Source organism: Lithobates pipiens, unplaced genomic scaffold (genome assembly GCF_037356315.1).
Source record: "Lithobates pipiens isolate NorthernLeopardFrog02 unplaced genomic scaffold, aLitPip1_a1.2 Scaffold_8, whole genome shotgun sequence".
Taxonomy (NCBI): domain Eukaryota; kingdom Metazoa; phylum Chordata; class Amphibia; order Anura; family Ranidae; genus Lithobates; species Lithobates pipiens.
The window spans coordinates 489,107,465-489,130,477 of record NW_027507903.1 but is presented as its reverse complement, the minus strand read 5'-3'; the positions used below and the strand labels follow the sequence as shown (position 1 = coordinate 489,130,477).

General features: G+C 43.9%; 1 protein-coding gene across 1 annotated transcript in view; it reads left to right on the top strand.

The window, feature by feature from the left end:
• The window catches only part of LOC143960430 (poly(U)-specific endoribonuclease-A-like), a 40,827-nt gene extending 18,691 nt beyond the window's left edge, over positions 1-22,136 (top strand). Inside the window, exons 2-7 of the mRNA XM_077469018.1 lie at positions 7,327-7,426; positions 7,523-7,634; positions 15,896-16,017; positions 16,100-16,212; positions 18,006-18,159; positions 20,383-22,136. Coding sequence (XP_077325144.1) covers positions 7,327-7,426; positions 7,523-7,634; positions 15,896-16,017; positions 16,100-16,212; positions 18,006-18,159; positions 20,383-20,646 — 865 coding nt within the window. The 3' untranslated portion in view covers positions 20,647-22,136. The remainder of the gene's footprint in view (positions 1-7,326; positions 7,427-7,522; positions 7,635-15,895; positions 16,018-16,099; positions 16,213-18,005; positions 18,160-20,382) is intronic.
• The last annotated feature ends 877 nt before the right edge of the window (positions 22,137-23,013 follow it).

Genomic DNA, 23,013 nt, shown 5'->3' with positions numbered 1-23,013 from the left:
CCTAATGTCTTTTGAGCGTGACGCTATATGTAAAACGGTGGGCGGGGTATACCCGCCCAGTCCTCTCAAAAAGCCACTTCCGGCTGCCATGAAAATATCCGAATTGAAGTCACGGGAAGTGACGTAACGCGTCGGATACCGGAAGTGATGCCTACACCCGAGTGATACGCTCATTGGTCTGTTTGCTGTGCGCTCTGTCCTCCCCTATTTTTTATCCACGGAGGAATTTGATGGATGACGGTGACGCTAGAGAAGTGTGAAGTTCCCCTTGTCCATCTTCTGAATCCAAGTGTTCCCCATTAAAGGCTATTTCTCTGTATACCTTACAGCAGTAAGGTAATTACCTGGTGTGGCCAGCACTAACACGTGGAAATCACCTAACGGAGAGAGTTGGCTTGGCACTGTGAACACACAACTACACTATGTTTACTTGGTTGTGATATTTCACCACATTTTTCATGATTGGACTATCTATGGGTCACCTTGATTAAACCCAATCGGTCTTGAAGTTTTCTGTTATATGCACTTCAACACTTTATATTACACATTTTATCACAGCACTATTGCCCTAAATATTTAAATATTTAAATACTTGTATATCACCTTCAAGTTTTAATATTTTGATATGCTATGCACATATGCACTTTGTTTTACTTTTTTCCTGACATCATTATTTTAGATATATTAAGCACGTTTGCACTGTGTTTTTTAGTTTTTATTATTATTATATTTTTGATACCTTTTTTAAGATACAGATTGAGTATTTAGTAGCTGCTGAGTTCTATTTAGGAGCGCAACACCATTTTTTACTTATCTATATTCAAATGAGAGCCAACTCATAAAGTGTTTGCTGCACCTATTAGGATAGAACCTCATTTTCCAATCTCTATATACAGCGCAGGAGCCCCCATATAAATATTAATTCTCCTCTGCTTTCTAGTGCCCATCTCTGCCCTCCTGTCCTATTCTGTGCCCTCCTCCTGTCCTCTTCTGTGCTCGTGTCCTCTTCTGTGCCCTCCTCGTTTCCTCTTCTGTGCCCTCCCCCAGTCCTCTTCTCTGCACTCCCCCAGTCCTCTTCTCCTCCTGTCCTCTTCTCTGCACTCCTCCTGTCCTCTTCTCTGCACTCCTCCTGTCCTCTTCTCTGCACTCCTCCTGTCCTCTTCTCTGCACTCCTCTTGTCCTCTTCTCTGCACTCCTCCTGTCCTGTGTTCCCTGTTCCCTTTCTGCTCTCTATTCTTCCTCTGTTCTGTTTCTCTTTTTCTCATTGTCTTCCTTCTGCTATCTGTTTCTCCTTACTGTCTGATCCTCCTCTGCTCCCCAGTTCTCTGTTCCCCATTACTGTTTTATTTTTTTCCCTTTTCTTCTGCTTCTTCATCAACCATTCTGTCCATCCATTTTTCCTCAACCCTACCTTTTTTTTTCCCATCCCCTCTTCATTTTCTTACCTTACTTTTTTATCCACGAATCCATTTCCTCTGTTCTTTTTCCTTCTTCCGTCTTTCTTTGTTCTCTTTTTCAATCAGCTCTCCGCTTTTGTTACCTTTTTCAAGTACCTTCTAGTTCAACTTGTATTTCTTTCAATAAGTAATTGAGCTGTGATTTAGATCTTCTTGTTCAAATACCTGGGCTATGTTTTAGTGGCCTGTAGTGCTTTCTCCGAAAATGGATCCCCTCTGAAAGGGATTATGATTAAGTCCTGAAGAGTGGGGCGAAACACATCAGTGAACATGGTCTGAGGAGCCGTGCTTTTGCTGGACCTAGCCGGGACAGGGATTTTGGGGAGAACTGGGAAACCTTTGTTTCAGCCCCCCCCCCCCCCCCATGTCCCTCTTATGTTTAAGTTATCCTGTGTCTATTAAGGGCACAGGTTGACCAAGCAAATAATGGACAACCAATTAATGGACACTGAGAATGCGGTTTGGATTACTGCAGATGGGACAGTAATATTTATTAATAATATCCCTGTCAGGTCACCTTGAGGTGAGGTGACAGATGCACACTGTAGGGATCAGGAGTGCACCGCAAGGTTGTGGACCCTAAGGCTGACTGCTGCGGATGGGAGACAGATCCCACGAGGTTAGAGCATAAGATTCCCTGGGGCGCGGAGTCTAAGAGCCAGCAGGTGTTCACCAGAGCCTCTAGTGGTGAGGATGGACTTGGCTGCAACTGGCTCCAGGTCGCGACCCCCAGGGTCCCCCAGCTCGCACCCACAGTAGGCAACAGGAGGATAGGGATAGTGAGGGATAAAGCCAAGGTCGGGGCCACAAGCAGACAGGAATAGTCAGGCACATGCCCAATAGGTCAGGATCACAGGCAAACAGGGATAGTCAAGTCGGTAACGGAACAACAGCAGAGCACACGGCAGGTAGCAGGAAGCTAGCACACAAAGGAATACACAATGGTTGATCAGCACTGTTGGCTTGCAGTGCACAGGTTAATATAAGGTTCCCTGATAGGGCCTGCGGTAGAGCCATGCTTAGAGGAGAGGTTATAAAAACCACCAGGTGGAAGTGGCTGGTCTCTTAGTCTGAACACATGAGGGGAGGTAAGCAAACAGGAAGATCACTGCATAACCATGACAATCCCTCAAGAAATCTATGATACATTAATTACACTGTATCAGAATGATGGAACATTGTATGAGCTTTGCCTCAGACTATTGTAGGTAGGAGATGAACAGTCTGCTACTGTGGTCTCCTGCTATTGTCTGTTTAATGAGGTGTTCTGTGTTTATACTTATGATAATGTGTATTGTACCTTCTGAGCTTGGAGTCGACAAGTTTGACCTGCAATGTGACATCTGAGTCATCCAGGTGGTTAATTAAGGATCCTCTGTGATGGGATTAGCCATGAGTCAGCTGTACCTCGTTAGCTAAACCATTGTGTGATGTTTTGGTTAAATATTTGGGTCATTGTTAATATGGTGCCCCCCTTTAACAAAGGGGCCCCTAGATTCCACTCCCCCCCCCCAATATGGAAAAAAAAGTGTCAAAGTATAAAGCATAAGAGACAAATCCTTTATTAAAAAATGTGTCCTGCGATGTAAATCCTTCAATTAGACCCCCCAATTTACCTTAAAAATAGCAAAAATGGATAGCGCTCCAACTCCATGGGAGGCTTCCCGCTGACTGCTCTCTCTTCACTTTGACAGCTCTTATATAGGCCCCCTTCTGACGTCTTGTGAAGTTATCAAAAATGGATAGCGCTCCACCTCCATGGGAGGCTTCCTGCCAACTGGTCTCTCTTCACTTTGACAGCTCTTATATAAGCTCCCTTCTGACGTCTTGTGATGTTATCGGCTCTGTTCTTCTCTCCTCACGCTGACAGCCGATAACTGGCTTGTGTTTAGTTGAATGATCAGCTGTCATTGGACACAGCTGATTATGTGGTAAAGGGGCGATGCTTTTGGCCCTTTACCCTGATTTACATAGTTAGTCAGGTTGAAAAAAGACACAAGTCCATCCAGTTCAACCATAAAAAAAATAAAAAAAATATTGTATAATCCAATATACCCAATTCTATACCAACAGTTGATCCAGAGGAAGGCAAAAAAAAAAACAGCAGAGCATGATCCAATTTGCTATAGCAGGGGAAAAAATTCCTCCCTGATCCCCGGATTTTCCCCGGATCAACTTTACCTATAAATTTTAGTACCCCGTTATATTATGTACATTTAGGAAAGTATCCAGGTCTTTCTTGAAGCAATCTACTGAGCTGACCAGAACCACCTCTGGAGGGAGTCTATTCCACATTTTCACAGCTCTTACTGTGAAGAAACCTTTCCATATTTGGAGATTAAATCTATTTTCCTCTAGACGTAAAGAGTGCCCCCTTGTCCTCTGTGTTGACCATAAAGTGAATAACTCAACACCAAGTTCACTATATGGACCCCGTATATATTTGAACATGTTGATCATATCCAACCTTAATCTCCTCTTATCAAGAGTGAATAAATTCACTTCTAATCTTTCCTCATAGCTGAGCTCCTCCATGTCTCTTATCAGTTTGGTTGCCCTTCTCTGCACTTTCTCCAGTTTCCTTTTTGAGAACTGGTGCCCAAAACTGAACTGCATATTCCAGATGAGGTCTTACTAATGATCTGAACAGGGGCAAAATGATATCTCTCTCTCTGGAGTCCATACCTCTCTTAATACAAGAAAGGACTTTGCTCGCTTTGGAAACCGCAGCTTGGCATTGCATGTTATTAGGGACTCCATGGCTTCCCTGTGCTGTATCTGTCTTTCGGCTATAGTGCGGGCGTGAAGTGTTTAAATGGAAATATAGGCCAAACTTCTTTTTTTTTTTTTGATAGAGTAAGAGAGGGTCATAACCCCTGTCTGTTTATTTTTTGCCATTTGTGACCCATTAGGGAGATTTCCCTTCACTTCCTGTCCCATAGCTAAACAGATAGTGAGAGGAAATCCCTGAAAATTAAGGGAATCTATTGGATTCCCCAGGTCACCAGAACTAGTGTCCCCATTGTAAGATTTCCCCTCTATTACTTTTCTGGGGACAGCCCAAAATTTGGGATTTCCTTACTTTCAATGATAATGGTAAACAGGGCAACAAGAGAGGGTGAACCCCTGATAGGTGTTCTAATCCCTCTCCACTCTATCCAGAACTAAAAAAAAGTTTTTCCTTTAGTTCTACTTTAACTGTTTGACTAGATGGTATGGTATGGTATCCTTTTTAGGCTACAAAAGGAATCTGATCAAGTCAATTTTGCCCCACAGGTTATCTGTGATATGTGAGTGAAAAGTGTAGCGCTAGGGGTGTGCCAGGGGAGTAAACCTAGCAAGGAAATGTATATTTAAATTATACGGAGGCTAGTAATGTGAAAAAATACTATCTCATAATAGACAGCACAACATATGAGTGTCACACTGTATTTATATATGGCAGACCTTGTGCAACGATAAGTCGCAAGCACAAAAAATTGCTAATAAAAGTGAGGTGATATAAGTGACTGGTTAGAATCACAGTAGCATGTGCAAATATTCAAACAAATAAAACAAAAAAATCAGGCATCCAACGTGAATGTAATGCCCTGAATGATCACACAATCCTGTGTAAATGTTTAGGAAAGACAGGCCCATGTGTAACCAAAAACATATGGAACAACAAGTGTAATGCTAATTCCAATTGTAGTTGAGACTGAAAACGTGATAGTCCATACGGTTGAGATATCCAAAGTGGGCCATGGCATGTGAGGAAAACCCACTACTGCTACAGATATCTAACAGTCTCTGAGATAAATCTAATGACCAGTGGATAGATACACCCAGGAGTGCCTTCATCTTCCAGGAATGGGGGAGAGAAAAAAGGTACTCTTACCCGAAGTAGTGGACCCAACTCATCCTACGGTGGTGGATCTATCAATCGTAAAGCCAGCGATGTAGGGTCAGGTTCCCAGGGTAGACCATTCAATCTCCTCCTCTATAAGCCGGTAAGAACTCCAAGAGACCAGTGGAAATGGGTATGATTCCAAACCATAAATGGTTCCGGGCACGGTACTCAAAGATATATCTGCTTTTGCTCTCCTAGACAGAAGTCTGAGGTTCCCAAGCCAAGAGCCTAATTTAAAATATACATTTCCTTGCTAGGTTTACTCCCCTGGCACACCCCTAGCACTACACTTTTTACTCGCATATTTATTTACAGTTAGTCTCATTGTTGTGTTGGCTGCTTATACACTTTGGGTTGGTGCAGTATTTTATCATATCTTTTCTAGATTATCTCTGATGACACTTACACAAAGGAAACACGTTTTTTAACTGAACTGTATATTAAAGCAGGAATCCAGCTTATACAGCAGCTTTACTGTACACATCTTGCTGACTAAGCACGATTTGCCTCTTGTAATATAGAAGCTGCACAAAGACCTTCTGGGTGAACGTGTGGCCTCCTGCCACCCTGTCCTCCCTCTGTGAGAATACAGAGGCTGGTGCTGAAACCTGGCCATTGTTAGATGACATCTAGAAGATTCAGATGCAGCCATAAGAATTTAGAGAGAAAGGGAGCCAAATGCACAATAGCAGGATGAAAGCTAAAGCCAGCTTTGATCCCGAATCCATTTAAAGAGGAAGTAAACCCTGATGAGTTTACTTCCTCCTTTCATTCCCTGCAAAGGTAAAGCATAATGGACTACTATGCATCGCATAGTAGTCCATTATGTGTCACTTACCTGACACAGGAGCCAGCGAAGTCACCGATGTCCCCTGTAGTCCGGCGCATCCATCTTCTCAGTGGGTCTCGCCGCTCCGCCGCTGTCATTCGGCGAAGCCGCGATGACGTCACTCCCACGCATGCGCATGGGAGCCGCCACGCGCGGCATATTCGCCGTTGACAGTGCCGCGCTCAGTGCGCCTGCGCGCCTCTGTCTACGGCGCATGCACCAGAGTGCCCTGCTCTTCTAGCTGGAGGAGAAGCTGAGCCCAGGAGAAGTACTACATAGAAATGCTGGAGAGCCATTAGTAGGCAATCCCCTGCCTGCCAGCATGTCCAGCCTGGGCACACACTGCACACAGCAAATACTTATTTTTTTTTGTCAACTGGATGCAGAATTTATAAATCCCTGCTTTTAGCTTTTTTTTTTTCCTTTTTTTTTTTTCCTGCTTTATTACATTCTATATTTTCTTTTTATTATATAGCTAATTTGTACATTTTTGTTTTGCAGTCAATTTAATGTTGGCCCCTAAAGGGAAAAAAAGAGGGGGGGGGGGCGCTAATCCCATGTGCAAACCTACAAAAATGTACAGTATATGTATATGTCACCAATACACTGAGCAATGTATCAAATATTACTTAATTCATGTGCAAAAAACACAACACAATATAGCTTATTTCACATGCTAGTAAAAAAAAACGATATATCATTCTCTAATAGAGTGCCTTGCGCTAATATAAACCAAAGTGCATATATAAAAAAAATGTCCAATTATAAAGTCCAACTAATTCATGCCAAAAAACTCCCCCCCCATTACAAGAATTTTAGATTTTATCAAAAACAGGATAGCAGCTGTTCCCTTTATTTTTATTTTTTTTCATGGGGCTGTTGATACCCAGTATAGTCAGTAGTGCAGGTTTTCCTCTCTTAACACATGTATGACAGCGTGGCGTACAGTCCTGTACATAAATTGTCCGATACTGATTCTGGGCTGGCTTCAGATAGAAGGCGATTTGGTGATGTCAGAAGCTCAGTTGTCCACTCTGCTGCATTCTGTATTTAGAACTTCAGGAGTTGCGTTGGAGTTTGTGGTCATAGTTACATCTGCCTGGTTTATTTGTCATCATCAAACTCCTATGACTTTCTCTTTTTCTTCCTAGGGGTAGTTTAAACCATGAGCTTTCCAAATTTTTCAACCAACTCTGGGATGCCGATGTGAATCGCATGAATCCTGGCACAGATTATCGCATCTCATTGCAGGTACGTTTGTTGATGGCAGAACGTAGGATAAAGGTAATACATACACGCCGCATTCGTTGTACAAATTATTGTTTATCTATACTGTCACTGCTACAGGGGAAAGCTGGATATGTACCAGCGGGGAGCAAAAAGGCCAGAGACAGCGCCCACTACCCGCTCTTCCAGCATGTGGATGAAGAAAAGCTGAAAAGCAGAAAAACATTTGCCAGTAAGTCTCCGTATTCTTGTAGGCTTTCAGGTATATTCACGTGGCATAAGGTAAATTGTGAATTGCTAGATGGTTACTATGTTATGACCACTTGGACTGTCTGATTGGACCTTGGTTTGTCCATAAGGTAGGTTCAGTGCCTTTCGGTGTTCTGCATGTTTCACTCAAACCAACATTTGGTTGGATATCCCCATAAGATTAACATTTAGTTCTTTATATGACCTATTTTACATTCTTAAAGCTGAACTCCGGGCAGATATAAAAGATAGCAGAATGCAGACCTGCAATACTTAATACATCCTTAAATTGATTGTAAGGGTTTTTTATTTTTTTTTAATAACAAACACATCATACTTACCTCCACTGTGCAGCTCGTTTTGCACAGAGTGGCCCAGATCCTTGTCTGGGGTCACTCGGCAGCTCTCGTGGCTCCTTCCCACAGCAGATAACCCTCTAGGAGAAGCACTTTCCCGAGGGGGTTACCTGTGGGCGCGCTCCCGAGTCCAGGATTAGGCATCCATGGCCGCCGAATGTATGACTCAGCCCCAGCGCCCGCATCATTGCATTTGATTGCCAGTAGTGGGAGTCAATGGCTGCGCTGCTATCAAGCTAGCCAATCAGGACTTGAGACACCGGCTAGAGCTGCTGTGCTTGTCCCGAGAAAAAGGGTTCAGGTAAGTAAAACAGGGGCACTGGAGGGCTGATGCACTGCAAGAGGGTTTTCACCTCAATGCATCGAATGCATTGAGGTGAAAAAACACAAAGGTTTACAACCCCTTTAAAGTGATATTAACTAGTTGCTGACCGCCGGCCGTCAAATGACGGCCAGGCGGCGCACCTATTGTGGCGGGAGGCCGTCATATGACGGCCTCCCGTTTAAACAGGGAATGCGCGCGATCGTGCGCGCGCATCCCTGTTTCTTCGGTGGCGGCGTGTCACGGAGACACCGCTCGCCAACGAAGGGGGTGAACAGCCATTCGTTATGGCTGTTTACCACGTGATCGGCCGTGATGAAGTCACGGCCGATCACAGATGGTCACACACCGATCGTGTGTGAGGAGGAGATTGCGGTAACATCTCGTTACCGCATACAGTGTACACCAATCATACTGATTGCCCCCCCCCCCCCAATAAAGAGGACCTGTCACCACCCCTCATAGTACCTGTCAATCACAGTCCATCAGAGTACCTGTCACAGTCCATCAGAGTATTTGAGTACCTGTCACAGCACATCAGAGTACCCGAGTACCTGTCACAGCCCATCAGAGTACCTGTCAGCCCATCTGAGTACCCGAGTACCTGTCACAGTTCATCTGAGTACCCGAGTACCTGTCACAGTTCATCTGAGTACCCGAGTACCTGTCACAGTTCATCTGAGTACCCGAGTACCTGTCACAGCCCATCAGAGTACCCGAGTACCTGTTATGGCCCATCAGAGTACCCGAGTACCTGTCACGGCACATCAGAGTACCCGAGTACCTGTCACGGCACATCAAAGTACCCGAGTACCTGTCACGGCCCATCAGGGTACCCGAGTACCTGTCACGGCCCATCAGGGTGCCCGAGTACCTGTCACGGCCCATCAGGGTGCCCGAGTACCTGTCACGGCCCATCAGGGTGCCCGAGTACCTGTCACGGCCCATCAGGGTGCCCGAGTACCTGTCACGGCCCATCAGGGTGCCCGAGTACCTGTCACGGCCCATCAGGGTGCCCGAGTACCTGTCACGGCCCATCAGGGTGCCCGAGTACCTGTCACGGCCCATCAGGGTGCCCGAGTACCTGTCACGGCCCATCAGGGTGCCCGAGTACCTGTCACGGCCCATCAGGGTGCCCGAGTACCTGTCACGGCCCATCAGGGTACCCTAGTACCTGTCACGGCCCATCAGGGTACCCGAGTACCTGTCACGGCCCATCAGGGTACCCGAGTACCTGTCACGGCCCATCAGGGTACCCGAGTACCTGTCACGGCCCATCAGGGTACCCGAGTACCTGTCACAGTCCATTAGAGTACCGAGTACCTGTCACAGTCCATTAGAGTACCCGAGTACCTGTCACAGTCCATTAGAGTACCCGAGTACCTGTCACAGTCCATTAGAGTACCGAGTACCTGTCACAGTCCATCAGGGTACCCGAGTACCTGTCACAGCCCATCTGAGTACCCGAGTACCTGTCACAGCCCATCTGAGTACCCGAGTACCTGTTCCAGTCCATCTGTGTACCCGAGTACCTGTCACAGTCCATATGAGTACCTGTCACCGCCCTTCAGAGTACCCAAATACCAGTCACCAAACCATCAGAGTACCCGAGTACCTGTCACCAGGCCATCAGAGTACCCGAGTACCTGTCACCAGGCCATCAGAGTACCCGAGTACCTGTCACCAGGCCATCAGAGTACCCGAGTACCTGTCACCAGGCCATCAGAGTACCCGAGTACCTGTCACCAGGCCATCAGAGTACCCGAGTACCTGTCACCAGGCCATCAGAGTACCCGAGTACCTGTCACCAGGCCATCAGAGTACCCGAGTACCTGTCACCAGGCCATCAGAGTACCCGAGTACCTGTCACCTGACCATCAGAGTACCCGAGTACCTGTCACCAGGCCATCAGAGTACCCGAGTACCTGTCACCAGGCCATCAGAGTACCCGAGTACCTGTCACCAGGCCATCAGAGTACCCGAGTACCTATCTCCAGCCCATGTCTCATAGAATATACGTTGGGGTGTTTGCTTTCCAAAATGGGGTCATTTTGTGGGTAATTTCACTGTCCTGGTGGTCCAGGACCTTCAAAAGTGTGATGGGTAGGAATGAAATGAGATGTGTCATTTATGCTCCTAGAACGCCTGAACGTACTACTTCAATGTTCGGCCTCTCTATGTGGCCAGGCTGTGTAAAAGTCCTACACATGTGGTATCGCCATACTCGGGAGGAGTAGCAGAATGTGTTTTGGGGTGTCATTTTTGCTATATACATGCTATGTGTTAGAAATATCTTATAAATTGACAATTTTGTGTAAAAAAAAAATGCGTTTAAATTTTTTTCCACATATTCCAAAAACTTCTGGAAAAAAATGAACCGTTCAAAAGACTCATTATGCCTCACAGATTATACGTTGGGGTGTTTGCTTTCCAAAATGGGGTAATTTTATGGGAAATTCCATTGTCCTGGTACTCCAGGGCCTTCAAAAGTGTAATAGGTGGTTGAGAAATGAGATGCGTAATTTTTGCTCGTAGAACGTCTGAAGGTACTAAATCAATGTTAGTGCTCTGTATGTGGCCAGGCTGTGTAAAAGTCCTACACATGTGGTATCGCCGTACTCGGGAAGAGTAGCAGAATGTATTTTGGGGTGTAATTTGTTGTATGCATATGCTGTGTGTGAGAAATAACCTGATAATATGACAATTTAGTCAAATAAAATAAAAAATCTTCATTTTGCAAAGAATTGTGGGAAAAAATGACAACTTAAAAAAACTCACCATGCTACTTACTTAATACCTTGGGATGTCTACTTTGTAAAAAGGGGTCATTTGGGGGGTATTTGTACTTTCCTGACTTGTTAGTGTCTCAAGAAATGAGGTACACCTGATGTAATGAAGGCCTGATCAGAAGTGATCAATTTTCAGTGATTGGCACCATAGTTTGTAGACTCTATAACTTTCACAAAGACCAAATAATATATACTAATGTGGGTTATTTTTACCAAAGATATGTAGCAGTATAAATTTTGGCCAAAATTTATGAAGAAAAATTACTAATTAGCAAAAATTTATGACAGAAACGAAGAAAAAGGCATTTTTTTCACAAAATTTACGTTTTATTTTATTTATAGCACAAAAAATAAAAAACCCACTAGTGATTAAATACCACTAAAAGAAAGCTCTATTTGTGTGGAAAAAAGGACGCAAGTTTCATATGGATACAGTGTAGGATGACTGAGTAATTGTCATTCAAACTGTGAGAGCGCTGAAAGCTGAAAATTGGTCTGGTCAGGAAGGGGGTGTAACTGCACTGTACTGAGGTGGTTAAAGGCTTTCTTTTTATTTTTTTATTTTTTTTATATAAAATCCTGTTATACTTACCTGAAATGGTTTTGCACAGTGCAACCTGGATCCTCCTCTTCTCGAGTCCCTCACTGGCTCTCTTGGCCACTCTCTCCTGCCAAGTGCCCCCCAGAGCAGGCAGCTTGCAATGGGGGCACCCAAGCAGGCTCGCTCCTGAGCCATAGCTCCGTGTGTCCATTCACATACAGAGCCAAGGCTCAGCCCACCCCCTCCCCTCTCTCCTCATTGGCTGACTGACATCAGCAGGAGCCAATCAATGAGGAAGGAGACGCTCTCGTGCACATCGCTGAATTTAGATGGGGTTCAGGTAATTATTAGGGGGTGGGGGGCTGCTGCACAGAGAAGGTTTTTTTTAACCTTTATGTGTAGAATGCATGAAGGTAAAAAAAACCCTGAGCCTTTACAGCCACTTTAAATGTACATATATTTTAACCACTTGAGGACCGCCGTATTGCCATTGTACGTCAGCACAATGGCACAGGCAGGCACAATCACGTACATCTACGTGATTGCCTTCCAGCGGGTGGGGGGTCCGATCGGACCCCCTCCCGCTGTTTACGGCGGTCCGATTCGGTCCAGGAGCGCTCCGTGATGAGGGGATCGCTCCTGGCCAATGAGAAGCTTCCTCCCCTGTGTATTGTTTACACAGGAAGGAGGAAGTGATGTCATTCTCCTCGGGGCGGTCTTTTTGACCGGACTACGAGGAGAAGAGTAAAAGTAAGTGTGCACCAACACTACACTGACATGTAGGTACACACAGGCACACAAACCCCCCCCGATCTCCCCCCCCCGCCCCCCCCCCCCCCCCCAGTCACAGTGTCACTGATTGCATTGATCATTTCTTTACTGATCAATGCATTCAGTGTCAGTTGTGACAGTAAAAACTGTCAGGACAGTTAGTGTTAGGTCCAGGGTAGCCCCCTATCACCCCCCAATAAAGATTTAACCCCCTGATTGCCCCTAGAGTTAACCCTTTCACCCCCTTTTGCCAGTGTCACTAAGCGATCATTTTTCTGATCGCTGCATGTGTCGCTAGTGTCGCTAGGTAGCTAGTTATTTTTTTAGGTTCACCGCCAGGTTTTTATATCGCTAGGTACCCCGATATACTACCCAATAATGTTTTTAACCCCCTGATTGCCGCTAGTTAACCCTTTCACCCCCTTTTGCCAGTGTCACTAAGCGATCGTTTTTCTGATCGCTGCATTAGTGTCGCTACAGTCGCTAGGTAGCTAGTTATTTCTTTAGGTTCACCGCCAGGTTTTTATAGCGCTAGGTACCCCGATATACTACCCAATAATGTTTTTAACCCCCTGATTGCCGCTAGTTAACCCTTTCACCCCCTTTTGCCAGTGTCACTAAGCGATCATTTTTCTGATCGCTGCATGTGTCGCTAGGTAGCTAGTTATTTTTTTAGGTTCACCGCCAGGTTTTTATATCGCTAGGTACCCCGATATACTACCCAATAATGGTTTTAACCCCCTGATTGCCGCTAGTTAACCCTTTCACCCCCTTTTGCCAGTGTCACTAAGCGATCGTTTTTCTGATCGCTGCATTAGTGTCGCTACAGTCGCTAGGTAGCTAGTTATTTTTTTAGGTTCACCGCCAGGTTTTTATAGCGCTAGGTACCCCGATATACTACCCAATAATGGTTTTAACCCCCTGATTTCCGCTAGTTAACCCTTTTACCCCCTTTTGCCAGTGTCACTAAGCGATAATTTTTCTGAACGCTGCATCAGTGTCGCTAGTGTCGCTAGGTAGCTAGTTATTTTTTTAGGTTCACCGCCAGGTTTTTATAGCGCTAGGTACCCCGATATACTACCCAATAATGGTTTTAACCCCCTGATTGCTGCTAGTTAACCCTTTCACCCCCTTTCACCAGTGATCACAGTATAAGTGTCACTGGTGACGCTGGTTAGCCAGTTAGTTATTTAGGTTCCCCGTCAGGTTTTTATATAGCGCCAGGGACCCCCATATACTACCTAATAAAAATGTGAACCCCCTGATTGCCCCTAGTTAACCCTTTCACCACTGATCACCGTATAAGTGTTACGGGTGACTCTGGTTAGTTTGTTTTTTATAGCATTTTATATTCAAATCCGGAAGGCAGTGCTTGGTTTTCGGGGTCCCGTACGTGGCTAGGCTCCCAAAAAGTCCCCCACATGTGGTATCCCCGTACTCGGGAGAAGCAGCAGAATTTATTTTGGGGTGTAATTTGACTTCTGCCCATAGCATGTGTGAGCAATATATCATTTAGTGACAACTTTGTGCAAAAAAAAAAAAGTTTGTAATATTCCCGCAACTTTTGGCAAAATATAAAATATTCCATGGACTCAACATGCCTCTCAGTAAATAGCTTGGGGTGTCTACTTTCCAAAATGGGGTCATTTGGGGGGGTTTTGTGCTATTTTGGCATTTTATGGCCTTCGAAACTGTGATAGGTAGTGAGGAGTTAAATCAAAAATTTGCACCCTTAGAAATCCTGAAGGTGGTGATTGGTTTTCGGGGTGCCGTGCGCGACTAGACTCCCAAAAAGTCCCACACATGTGGTATCCCCGTACTCGGGAGAAGCAGCAGAATGTATTTTGGGGTGTCATTTCACATATGCCCATAGCATGTGTGAGCAATATATCATTTAGTGACAACTTGGTGCAAAAAAAAAAAAGTTTGTAATATTCCCGCAACTTGTGGCAAAATATAAAATATTCCATGGACTCAACATGCCTCTCAGTAAATAGCTTGGGGTGTCTACTTTCCAAAATGGGGTCATTTTGGGGGGTTTTGTGCTATTTTGGCATTTTATGGCCTTCGAAACTGTGATAGGTAGTGAGGAGTTAAATCAAAAATTTGCACCCTTAGAAATCCTGAAGGTGGTGATTGGTTTTCGGGGTGCCGTGCGCGACTAGACTCCCAAAAAGTCCCACACACGTGGTATCGCCATACTCGGGAGAAGTAGCGGAATATATTTTGGGGTGCAATTCCACATATAACCATGGCATGTGTGAGCAATATATCATTTAGTGACAACTTTTTGTAAAAAAAATTTTTTTTTTTTTTTTTTTGTCATTATTCAATCCCTTAGGACAAAAAAAATAAATATTCAATGGGCTCAACATACCCATCAGCAATTTCCTTGGGGTGTCTACTTTCCAAAATGGGGTCATTTGGGGGGGATTTGTACTGCCCTGCCATTTTAGCACCTCAAGAAATGAGATCGGCAGTCATAAATTAAAAGCTGTGTAAATTCCAGAAAATGTACTCTAGTTTGTAGACGCTATAACTTTTGCGCAAACCAAAAAATATACGCTTATTGACATTTTTTTTACTAAAGACATGTGGCTGAATAAATTTTGCCCTCAATGTATGACTAAAATTTAGTTTATTCGATTTTTCTTATAACAAAAAGAAGAAAATATCTTTTTTTTTCAAAATTTTCGCTCTTTTTCCATTTATATCGCAAAAAAAAAAAATCGCAGAGGCAATCAAATACCATCAAAAGAAATCTCTATTTGTGGGAAGAAAAGGACGCAAATTTCGTTTGGGTGCAATATTGCATGACCGCGCAATTACCAGTTAAAGCAGCGCAGTGCGAAATTGCAAAAAGACCTCTGGTCCTTAAGGTGTTTATTGGTCCGGAGCTGAAGTGGTTAAGTGAATGCAGTGTAAGGACCTGAATTTGACCAGATATTAGCTGTGGTGCAATTCTCATGTGCTAACAAGGGTTCATCACTGTGCTCCTTCTCATTTCACTGTCCAGCCACAGGTCGGGGGAGGGAAAAGATCTACAAGGTTGCTGAACTGCAGCAGAGAAAATAAGTCTCCTTTCCTGCCAGATTGGACTGTGCTGTGTGGCAGAGTTTAGGATTGGATGGATAGAATTACAAATCCTTTGGCAGGTGGCGCAACTCCTCTATATGTATTTCATCTGTATATTTAGCAATTTACCTTGAGTTCAGTTTTAATCCACGTGTGGATTACTTACAAATTTGTTCTAGTTAAGCATTAAAGTTGCCTACTAAGTAGAATTACTGATGGAGGTCTGTGATCTGCTTGTATCTGGCAACTTCTGTTTATGATTTTTTTTATACTTTCTTTCCATTTGCCATGATATGAACAGGTTCACTTTAACTGGAACCCTGATTGTCTATCTGAGATCAACAAATGATGATTATGGTCTAAATCTTCCCTTTTTGTTTTCACATTCAGCATTCATCTCTCTTTTGGACAATTATGAGATGTCCACCGGAGTGGCGGAAGTGGTCACGGCAGAGGAAGTGGCAGAAATAAACCGTTTCTTGGATGCCATTTTGGAAACGAAGGTGATGAAGGTAAAAGAACAAGGCACATTTTTCTTTGTTAGTCCAGCCTTCTTCCATGGCAGAGGTGAACCTAACTTGTTTGGCCTTTCAGCTTACTCATGAATATTTGGTTAAGAAGAATTTGGCAAAACCAAGCCAAAAAGAGTTCAGATCTCAGCTTTACAACATATGGTTTCAGCTGTACAGCCGGGAGCCAGGGAAAAGGTGAGCCAGAAATTACAGCATACCATACACAATACTGAACAATGTATATAACTCTGCAATATTCTCACTATTGATGACTATGTGGACTTCCCAAAACTCACAACTGGTATACTGATTTTTTTTTTAAACAACATTAAAGTGGTTGTAAACCCTTACAACACACTTTGACCTACAGGTAAGCCTAGATTGAGGCTTACCTGTAGGTTTAAGAAATATCTCCTAAACCTACATGGTTTAGGAGATATTTGCCGAAAGACAGGCACCGCTGTCTACGGCACATGCGCCGTAGACAGCGGTGCGCAGGCGCACTGAGCGCGGCACCCGTCAGTGGCAATATGGCGCGCATGGCGGCTCCCGTGCGCATGCGCGGGAGTGACGTCATCGCGAGACCCACCGAGAAGATGGATGCGTTGGACTACAGGGGACATCGGTGACATCGCTGGCTCCTGTGTCAGGTAAGTGAGCCATAATAATGGACTACTATGCGATGCATAGTAGTCCATTATGCTTTACCTTTGCAGGGAATGAAAAAGGAAGTAAACTTATCAGGGTTTACTTCCTCTTTAAAGAAGAAGTACAGACAAAGCTCGTTTTGGCTTAACTTCTCCAGTGGATCACAGGAGTGCAGTTCGTTCTGCACTCCTGTGACCCGCTGTCGGCTGACGTCACAGAGGCTCAGGAAGCATTGCGACCATATGGTCAGAGGCTGCCCACATGCCTGCACTGGCACCCACTCAGCCTCTCAGCGAGCCGCTGAGAGTATAAGCAAGGTGCTCTCACCCCCTCCACAGCTCAACACTCCAGTGGGGGGGGGGAGCAGAGGAGAGAGCCGGAGACTGACAGTTCCCAGCTCTCTGCTCACAAAGCTATGAGAACTGAGCGATTGGTGGTGTTTGATTGCTCAGTTCTCAATGTTAGAGCCAGCGGGGGACAGATACAGCATCCAGCTAGGCAAGTATGATTAAAAAAAAAAAAAAGCAAATCCCATACTTCTCTTTTAATACCGGAGAATTGCGTTATATAAAAATGCTATCAATACAATTTACATATACATACAGTATTGCACATATACATACAGTATTGCAAATGCATCCTCAGTACAGGTTTACTATAATGAACAAGACACGAGCATATAATTAAAGTGACACAGTGGGGGAGATTTGCTAAAACTGGTGCACACAGAATCTGGTGCTTCTGTGCATAATAACCAGTCAGCTTCTAACTTCCGCTTGTTCAATTAAGCTTTGACAATAAAACCTATACATTGGTTATTATGCACAGCTGCATGAGATTCTGTGTGCACCAATTCTAGTAAATCTCCCCCAGTGTATTTTGAGTCAGCACACATTCGGCGTTATTGTTGATATGACACATGACTCTATATAACTCACATTTTCAGCACCCTCTTTACCCTTTTTTTTGTTGTTCTGTATCGAGTATAGAGATATGTAGTTAAGCCACTAGAGGGAGCTCTTGTTGTGGTCATATTACCTCTATAGAGATTAGCTATAAACTGCACAGGGCACGCATTGTATTCAGTGACTGATTCATGAACTTCCATTGTAAGAAAGTACCCTAGAGCACAACCATAATGTTTTATTTGTAAACCTGTAGATTTAAAAGCAGTAACAAAAATGTGTGTTAAAAAATGTGAAGGTTATATCTTTAACTCTTTTTTTTTTACTTTAAAAACGTATGTAGTATGTAAACATTATGTTATGAGAATATAGCCTATAATTTCACTTTTTACCAGGAATTTCAAATAAATATAGCTTTTTTTATGTTTACTGCAGAAACGACTCTTGCGGGTTTGAACACGTGTTTGTGGGCGAGTCAAAGCGAGGTCAGGAAATCATGGGCCTTCACAACTGGGTTCAGTTCTATCTGCAGGAGAAGAGAAACAACATAGACTACAAGGGCTTTGTGGCCCGACAGCACAAAAACCGGGTAAGAATAAGAAAAAGGGGGACCAGATTTTATTGGTATGTGTACCAAAAGTTGAACCAGTATGATTTTTTATTTATTTTTTATTCTAATGGGATTCGATGTGAATGTTTGTTGGATTAACATGTACATCTGAGCAAAATGGGTGTGTGGTAATAATGTGCAGTAACCTCTAGCAACCAATGGGTGTGTGGTAATAATGTGCAGTAACCTCTAGCAACCAATGGGTGTGTGGTAATAATGTGCAGTAACCTCTAGCAACCAATGGGTGTGTGGTAATAATGTGCAGTAACCTCTAGCAACCAATGTGTGCGTGGAAATGATGTACAATAACCTCTAGCAACCAATGGTAATAATGTGCACTGTATTTTCTTTGTGGGGACTTTTCCTGCCGGGAGATCACAATGTTTTGGCAGGAGGGAATTCCCTGTCAACACTGTCTGTGTTGATGGTGGAATTTAGCTACTTTCTTTCCTGCAACCTGTGGCTGCAGGAAAGTAAATCTGTGTGTGGATGTGGGTCCCCATAAAATAAAATGCAGCACATGGACACACTAGACACAGATTTCCCCATGGTTTAGTTCTTTAAAAAGCTGCAGTACAGGAAAATACTACCTGGTGATCTGACAGAAATCCAGTGAGCTTCTTACTTCCTGTTGTCAGCTGACAACACTTCGGCTGTGAAATCCTAAGCAATGTTCTCCACCTTTCATCTACTTTTTATGTACAACCCCACATGCATACATTGATTCCTTTCCCCGTAAAGCAATACTGCTGCCTTAACTCCTAAGAGCCTTCCCACACACTGTATGTAGGGAAAGGGCATCTGGGAACTCTTGGAAAATGTAGTTCTGGAGGCCTGTGTATTTCAATTGAAACTGAGCTAACAGCAGCTGTCCCTGCTAGAATTTTACACACCTGGTGATGACATGAGGAGAAATAAACAAATCTTCTTGCAAAAGGTAAAAAGTACAAGATCAATGTAGAAAATAATGCTGGGACATGATTGAGGGAGGTGCAGGGCTAAGTTTGGGTAATCTCTGGACATACACTGGATCTACTTTCTTCATGTTGATGGCTGAGCTAAGCATTGTGATAATGCTAAAGTGTGAAGACAGCCCAGGTCCATGAAAGAACTGCTGGTCATTAAATGTGCAATATCAGCAATCTTTCCCTAGACTAGGAAGGCAGTACAAATCTCTGAAATGTTGTAAACCGTTAGAAGCAGGGAGGGAAGCAGAAATTTAAAGCAGCTAATGTAACTGGTAGGATTTAATATATACCAAATTGCTGTTTACACCTGACACCTAACCCCTAACCAAAAAATATGAAGCCGTATCTAAAGAAAGATGCAGGGGAGCCAAACAGGCTTACGTTGTCCAATGGTAAGCCCCCTGTGACCTGAATAACCACTTCAGCTCCAGGATTTTGAGTGGTTATACCAGGATAATGCCTGCAGCTGCATTGTTTTTAGAGCCGACAATTGGCTTTCTTATAAAAGCAATCTTAGCGGCTAATTAGCCGCTGTTTTGGGGTTCTAAGTGATTTTCAGATTATAAAAATAGAGATTGATACATATAACCAAAAGGTGCTAGAAAAGGCCTAGTCTTAATGTGTTACTAAGCCCAGGACCCTGCATTTACTATATCTGGTCTCCCACAGTACACAGAACACAGAAATGCAATTATTTTAGTAAATATAAACTGCTGAACTGAAAATACTGAAATACTACTGAAAATACCTTTTCTTATCAGCACTATATAGCAGTCTTTTGACTTCTATCTGTGTCCAGCAGAGCACTGGTTGTGTAGTTTTCATTCTCCTCTGACTGTCCTATGAGGCTGCAGGACCTCTGACCCTCTGTCTGGACAGTGCTGATTGGCCCTGTGCTGATCACATGCACCTTTCCAAAAAAAGAAAACAAAACTCTCTTGCAATACACACCAAACTGACTATGTGCAGAGTGTCTCCAAGGATCTGTTTTATCAGGAGATGGATTGGAGACTGTGGAAGAAGGGGAGCATCAGAGAAATCAGGATTGAACAACCTTTTTATACAATGGATTAACCCCTTAGGTTCCAAAGAGTATTTAACAAGCATACTTTACTGCATATACAGACTGATTTTACTGTTGTGGGTTTGGTGACACTTTAAAGTGGATAAGGGGGTTATGTCAGGGTCCTCGTACTCATTGTTGGGTTATTCTTTCTTGTCTTTCTTCTATTAGCCTGATGAAGATGACCAAGTGTTGAACCTGCAGTTCAGCTGGAAGGACATGGTAAAACCGGTGGGCAGCAGCTTCATTGGAGTCAGTCCTGAATTTGAGTTCGCTGTATACACCATCGTGTTCCTCTTGTCTCAGGAGAAGGTCACTAAAGAGATTGTTCGGGTGGAGGAGTATGAGCTGCAAATTGTTGTCAACCGCCATGGCCGATACATTGGAACAGCCTACCCGGCCCTGCTGAGCAGTAACAATCCAGACTTGTACTGAAAACCTGTGTCCTGCCCTTTAGTGGCCACTCTCAGGAAACGCAAACTAATGTAGCATAGCATATCTCAAGACTGTTACGTGTTACTGTCACCTGAACTAAATGACGGGAGCCATGATTGTGTTCATACATTATTCTATGAGAATTCACTAGGAACTAGGAATATTATTAAGGTGTTTCAGGTCAGACACCTTGGTGGTGGCATGTGGCTCCTCGCCATTATTCAGGTGACAGTACTATTCAAGATGTACCCTCCTATACAAGGAGAAAAGTGAGGCCAGTTACTATATTTTATCAGGGTGTTGTAATAGGGGCCACATGTAGGCCTGTTTACAGAAAGGCATTAAACATTTCATTTTTTCACACTGGCACTGATTCATCAAGCTGCGTCTAACCCCTTCCTGCCCACACTTCATATATAAACCTCTCCCAGCATTATGCCCCAAGCTGAAGATAAGTTTAATAACCTCCCTTTTGAGAGCCACATGCTGGCAGTGCAGCTGGTGGGGCTCTCAGTGGCATTTGTCACTGCTAGCTGGGGTCCCCAGTGATCAATGGGGACCAGTTGGTGTGATTCCTGATCTCTTTACCACTATGTCAGCTCTGACAGTGTAAGAAATTGCTGGCAGGAAGTTTTATTGGGAAAAAAAAGGAAAGTCTTCAGATGAATACTGCCCCTTTCAGTGCCATCTGTTTACTATTGTAATTGTCAGATTACAGTATTAAAAAAAAAAAAAGGAAACACTTCAAACATAAGACATGGCTAAGGTCTTTCAACCAACATTTTACAATGCCTTAAAGGATAAGTTCACCCTAGCACTAACATCTCTACATCCATGATCTAACACTAACCTATCTAACCTTGTAAAGAAGAAATCTGTGTGTGTGTATATGTATATGTACCTTTTTTGAAGCCGATCCGACCCAATCCCACACTGGGTTGTCAGCCGTGACGTCGGTTGCAGAGGACACAGCCGACAACGGAAGCCCCATAGTAACTCTATGGGTGGCGTCACTCTCCATTCATTTCACAGCTGTTGTCCTCTGTGTCTTCTGCAGAGCTTCCGCCGCTGGAGACCAGACCGGAGCGGCTTCAAAAAAGGTATGTATACTGATTTCTTCTTTACAGGGCTAGATATGTTAGTGTTAGATCGTGGATGTAGAGATTTAAGTGTTAGGGTGGACTTATCCTTTAAGGGCAATTTAACACTCTTTTATAAATAGCATGACGAGTCACTGCCAGTGTGTATCTTTTTAAATACACATATATTATTTTTTTCTTCTTGCCTTTTATTTGAAGACTTTCTTTACAGACCAAATATTTTTACCTCGTGCCTTGTAAACATTTCAGAATGTTTGAAGCGGTGAATGCTTTCTAATGAAGAAATTCCCATGAATCCGATATGTATTTTGAAGCGTTGGATTTTATTGCAAATTGCTCATTTGTAAAGGATAATATACATTTCAAAAACATTAAAACATTTCAAATGTTTTCATTGAGTTGGTATAGTTGAAAACCTTATAAAAATTCTTTATTTACAGGAATCGACAATGCAACATGACAGTAATGGTCATAGAATTCTAAATGATTTAGATAGCATGGTTTAGGAAGATATGGTAATGGTACCATGTCTTCATGTCAGAAGAACCTATAGAACAGTGGCGGGCCGTCCATTAGAGGTGCACAGGCGCCACCCTCCCATCCATGCCTCTGGCCCCCTGATCTACATACAGGCTGCCGGACTATGGATTACAATTGGGAGGGGTGTGTTTTTTTTGAAGCCTGTGATTAGAGCCAGAGGCTCTAATAGGCTTTAAAAAAGGGTGGGCTCCTGCACCCCAATCTCACCCAGTTGTGTGACAATAGCGAATGAATATCTGCTATTTTCACAATAAATCACCTCTTCGCCAATCAGGAAGCGGGTTGTGAGACCCATTTCCCGATTGACCAAATCTTCAGGCAATCCTAGGAGGCGGAGAAGCACAGCAAAAGCCACCGTGCTGGAGATTGACACCGGAGCTGCCGCCCACCACGGTCTGCCATGCTGGAGCAGAGGGCACCGGAGCCACAATCCGCCACCTAGATCAGGTCCACCATGCTCAAGCAGAGGACACTGAAACTGCCACCTAGGTGGGGTAAGTGCAGGACCGACCGGCAGAGAGGGGGGGCGAGCAGGGTAGTGTCTCCGCTGGCCACCCAGCCACCTCTGCTATAGACTGAACTTACAGGAGCCATACATGAATTGAAATTACCTGCTTAACTGGCCAAATTTCGATCCATGTATGGGAGAGGAGGTTGTACAGAAGTTGTTCTAACGATCTACTTCTATACAGCTGCCCTGTTAGATTTTCCCCACTCAATCAGCGGC